The 5,000-nt window shown below is 51.4% G+C and overlaps 1 protein-coding gene across 1 annotated transcript in view; it reads left to right on the top strand.

Annotated features, from left to right (window-relative positions):
- Nucleotides 1–2,747, top strand: part of slc7a8b (solute carrier family 7 member 8b) — a gene marked incomplete at both ends in the record, with an annotated part of 10,310 nt that extends 7,563 nt beyond the window's left edge. Inside the window, 4 exons of the mRNA XM_084447145.1 lie at nt 937–988; nt 1,513–1,662; nt 2,253–2,430; nt 2,632–2,747. Coding sequence (XP_084303271.1) covers nt 937–988; nt 1,513–1,662; nt 2,253–2,430; nt 2,632–2,747 — 496 coding nt within the window. The remainder of the gene's footprint in view (nt 1–936; nt 989–1,512; nt 1,663–2,252; nt 2,431–2,631) is intronic.
- Between the last annotated feature and the right edge of the window lie 2,253 nt (nt 2,748–5,000).

Below are 5,000 nucleotides of genomic sequence, written 5' to 3' on the forward strand. Positions count from 1 at the left end.
CCCCTCCCCTAACCCTCCTCTCTCTCCTCTCCCCTCCCCTAACCCTCCTCTCCTCTCTCTCCTCTCCCCTCCCCTAACCCTCCTCTCCTCTCTCCTCTCCTCTCCTCTCTCTCCCCTCCCCTAACCCTCCTCTCCTCTCTCTCCTCTCCCCTCCCCTCCCCTCCCCTAACCCTCCTCTCCTCTCTGTCTCTCCTCTCCCCTAACCCTCCTCTCCTCTCTGTCTCTCCTCTCCTCTCCCCTCCCCTAACCCTCCTCTCCTCTCTCCTCTCCTCTCCCCTCCCCTAACCCTCCTCTCCTCTCTGTCTCTCCTCTCCTCTCCCCTAACCCTCCTCTCCTCTCTGTCTCTCCTCTCCTCTCCCCTAACCCTCCTTTCCCCTCCCCTAACCCTCCTCTCCCCTCCCCTCCTTTCCCCTCCCCTAACCCTCCTCTCCCCTCCCCTCCTTTCCCCTCCCCTAACCCTCCTCTCCCCTCCCCTCCTCTGTGTGTTACGTTGTCAGCCCTGTGTGTTATGTGGTCAGCCTTGTGTGTTATGAAGTCAGCCCTGTGTGTTATGCGGTCAGCCCTGTGTGTTACGTTGTCAGCCCTGTGTGTTATGTGGTCAGCCTTGTGTGTTATGAAGTCAGCCCTGTGTGTTATGCGGTCAGCCCTGTGTGTTACGTGGTCAGCCCTGTGTGTTACGTTGTCAGCCCTGTGTGTTATGCGGTCAGCCCTGTGTGTTATGCGGTCAGCCCTGTGTGTTACAGTATGTGGTCAGCCCTGTGTGTTATGCGGTCAGCCCTGTGTGCTATGCGGTCAGCCCTGTGTGTTACAGTATGTGGTCAGCCCTGTGTGTTATGCGGTCAGCCCTGTGTGTTATGTGGTCAGCCCTGTGTGTTATGCGGTCAGCCCTGTGTGTTATGCGGTCAGCCCTGTGTGTTATTCTGTCTCTGCACTCAGTGGGCTGGTCCCGCAGAGTCTGCAGAGGAAAATGACCATCGTCTCAGTGCTGGTGGGTCGTGACTCAATCTCCCTCCCTCTCTCTCTCTCTCTTTTGTGTCTCCGTCAGGCTGTTCTTTGCCGGAGCGAGAGAAGGTCATCTTCCACGTCTGCTGGCCATGATTCATGTGAAGCGCTGCACACCCATCCCAGCTCTGCTATTCACTGTGAGTCCTGCACCAGCAGCTGGGAGGGACAGACAGACAGACAGGCAGACAGGCAGACAGGCAGACAGACAGGCAGACAGGCAGACAGGCAGACAGGCAGGCAGGCAGGCAGACACAGGCAGACAGACAGACAGACAGACAGGCAGACAGACAGACAGACAGACAGACAGGCAGGCAGAAAGACAGACAGGCAGACAGACAGGCAGGCAGGCAGGCAGGCAGGCAAGTTAACAGACAAGTAAACGCAGACAGACAGACGGAGAGGGGCAGACAAAGAGGGACAGACAGACGACAGCCTTCTCTTTGAGGACTTTGTTCTGGTCGAGCGTTGGGAGGTGAATTGTTCTCCGCTCCCTCCTCTGTTCTGCAGTGTCTCTCCACCCTGCTGATGCTGTGCACCAGCGACATGTACACCCTCATCAACTACGTCGGCTACATCAACTACCTCTTCTACGGGGTCACTGTTGCCGGGCAGATTGTTCTGCGCATCAAACAGCCCGACCTGTATCGGCCTATCAAGGTAAGCCTGGGCAGGGTTGAGGAATGTTTGCTGGGACCGTGTTAGACGCTCTTTCTTGTGACATTTATGATCTTCTAAGGTGAGTCACACTCAGTGGAGCGAAGCACCGTAGAGTACATTCTTCAGGCAGGACCGCCATGATGATGGGATGATTCCTGTGGGATGATTCCTGATGGGATGATTCCTGATGGGATGATTCCTGATGGGATGATTCCCGATGGGATGATTCCCGTTGGGATAATTCCCGATGGGATGATTCCTGTGGGATGATTCCCGTGGGATGATTCCTGATGGGACGATTACTGATGGGATGATTCCTGTGGGATGATTCCAGTCCCTGTGTGTCATTATCGAAGCATCTGCCACATCACACTTTCTTTCTTTTTTTAAATGTAACCTTTATTTAACTCATTGAGATTAAAAATCAATTTAGCAAGAGTAAAATTACCGACACATAATTACAACAGCATTGCATCACAGATTACGCATCGAACAGTTAAAGATGACGAGCGGTGCCACGCCCGGTGCCACGCCCGGTGCCATGCCCGGTGTACTGATGCGCAGGTGTGGTCGTCCTCTCCTGTGGGCAGATCAGCCTGGCGTGGCCGGTCATCTACCTGCTGTTCTGGGCCTTCCTGCTGATCTTCTGCCTCTACTCCGAACCCGTGGTCTGCGGCATCGGCCTGGCCATCATGCTGACCGGCGTGCCCGTCTACTTCCTGGGCGTCTACTGGGACAGCAAGCCCCGCTGTGTCCACGTCTTCGTCGGTAGGGGGGCTGGCGGGGGGGGGGGGCGACCCTAGAATTAGTTAGCGATGTGGAGCACATAGCTATTCCTGGGTCGGATGTCTTTAAGATTCACGCTTCACTCGTTGGAGATTTCATGAAACGAATGCAAAACATCCAGTGTTGATATGAAATCTCGAGATGGTTTCTGCCAAATGTGTCTTTGTCTCTGGTCCAACACAGGTAAGATGACCCACCTGAGCCAGAGGCTGTGTTTGGTGGTGTACCCAGCCATGACGCAGAGTCCAGAGCCGGGCAATCAGACAGGACTAGTCGCACAGGAGGAAGGCGACAAATGATTCTGTCTGCACCTAGAGCATCACCAGACATGTATATGTGCACCTAGAGCAACGTGTATATATGCACCTAGAGCAACACCAGACGCGTGTCTGCACCTAGAGCAAGACCAGACAGGTATATCTGAACCCAGAGCAACACCTAGAGACACGGAAGAGAGAGAGACACACACACACACGCCCCAACTATCCCAAACCCAGCCCTAAGCTCTAACCCCTATGCTCTTTTGGAGATGGTGTGTTTTGACTTTGCTTACACCTGTCACATCTGCTCAGATCTGCTAGTACACAGGAGGTAGAGGCTAGGGGTTGATTTAGTACAGGGGAATGAGGCTGCAAATGTACCTATACAAGCACTCCGCTCTCTTGAAATGTTGACTGGCCTCGAGATGTAACCCATCACTCCCTCAGTGCAATATTCTGCCTGTGAAAAGGGGTGTGAGATGAAATGTGAGTGTTTTGTGGACAACTAAAATGATATAGGCAGTCATTTTTACCTTCTTGTTATTTTGAAGATGACAATTTTGTTTTGTCGTTGTTGTCTATGATTTCCTTTATTGTCTGTAATTTTCTTTGTGGGAATGGAAAAGATATTGTAAAGTTGAAGTTCAATGTATTGTGTCCTAAAGTCCTTTTAACAGTTTAATATCATTCCCAAATGGTTTATTTTGTGCGTTTCCTTTGGTATTATTTGTTGTCATTTGTTTGTGTCATGAGCTTTTGGAATATATATGACAAAAGCTAAAAGCCTTCCTTTATTTTTGGATTAACAACCCACCCATCTCACCCAAACATCATCCTCTCACTTTTAACCTTTACACCGGCAACTTACTGCTCAAGTCGTGTATAACAACCCAGCAAACACACAACGTCAGGGAGACGTTCAGATCATGTCTTAATAACGTCCGTCGGTCCAGAACCCCATTTGTACGTCTGCTGGACCCCTCAATATTCACACGTCTGGCTTGGACCCCTCTAAGACGTCTGTGGACGTGCAGAACAGGTTCAATATCTGAACGTCTAAAAAAAACTTTCATTCTGGCTCCTAATTGGATGTCTTTGGACGTCCGAAAAAGACAGAAAAGACATCTAAAAGACGTCTTTTAGACGTGTCTTTGCTCAGTGGGAACAGTTAACTGAACAACAGTTAACTGTAAGAAGGTGGTTACTTTTTTGTAGAGATAGGATGGGGAGGATTCGGTTTTAACTGATCAGTTGAACTAAGAGAATATCCTGACACAGTCTGAACTTCATTGCCATGCCAACCGGGCAACACACCCCACACCTCTCATCCATCTTTCATCCACCTGTTGTTGCCATGGGCACCGGCCGACGTACCCTTCCCCGAGGGGGCGTGGCTCCGGCTGTCAGAGATCAGATTGCGGAAGTGATGCGGAAGTGATGCTGCCATTAAGGTCGAGCCAGCGAACCGACCACGTATAGGGTTGAACCCTCACACCCGCTGGTCTGGTCTCCCCTCGATACGTTCCTGGAGATTGAACGAAGAAAAACAAGAGTTGCTGTATTTTTTCGTGCACCCTTGTTCGTATACTAAGGTAAGAGAATCGAGAAATGACTCCTACTTAGTCTGCTGACATCCGGCTGGTTCGACATCGATGCCTGTTCGCTTGACTAGCTAGTTATCCGTCGAGGTAGGACTATTATTCACACGCTTCATCTCCAATACTACTCCAAGTTAAGTTAGTACTGTTCTTTTACTCTGACCTACGTTGGGAACCCGGTGTCAGCTAGCTGAGTATGCTAGCTAGCTATATTCCTAGCTGCTCACTCAGTTGATAGTCCTGTAGATGCAGCTGGTCGTATTTAATGTCAGTGTAGTTTCCTTGTGTGGTTGGTTTAGTTTTTCACTGGTTAAGCGATGGATGTTGGAAACCTGACCCTGACCCTGGGGGGGGGGGGGGCTAAGGGCAGGTGTGCCGTGAACCACACCTGGAGCTGGGAAGTACAATAACAGAACAGATAAAGGAAATGCAAGGTCTACAACAGGGGCTCTTGAATAGGTAGAGGAGGCTAGTTCCCATCAACGCAGAGACCGGTCGAACCCTAACCCGGCCCTAAGCCAACCCTAAACCCAACCCCAGAGACCGGTCCAACCCTAACCCAGCCCTAACCCAACCCTAAACCCAACCCCAGAGACCGGTCGAACCCTAACCCAGCCCTAAACCCAACCCCAGAGCCCGGTCGAACCCTAACCCAGCCCTAACCCAACCCTAAACCCCAGAGCCCGGTCGAACC

Source organism: Borostomias antarcticus (genome assembly GCF_949987555.1).
Source record: "Borostomias antarcticus genome assembly, chromosome: 12".
NCBI classification, from domain to species: Eukaryota; Metazoa; Chordata; class Actinopteri; order Stomiiformes; family Stomiidae; genus Borostomias; species Borostomias antarcticus.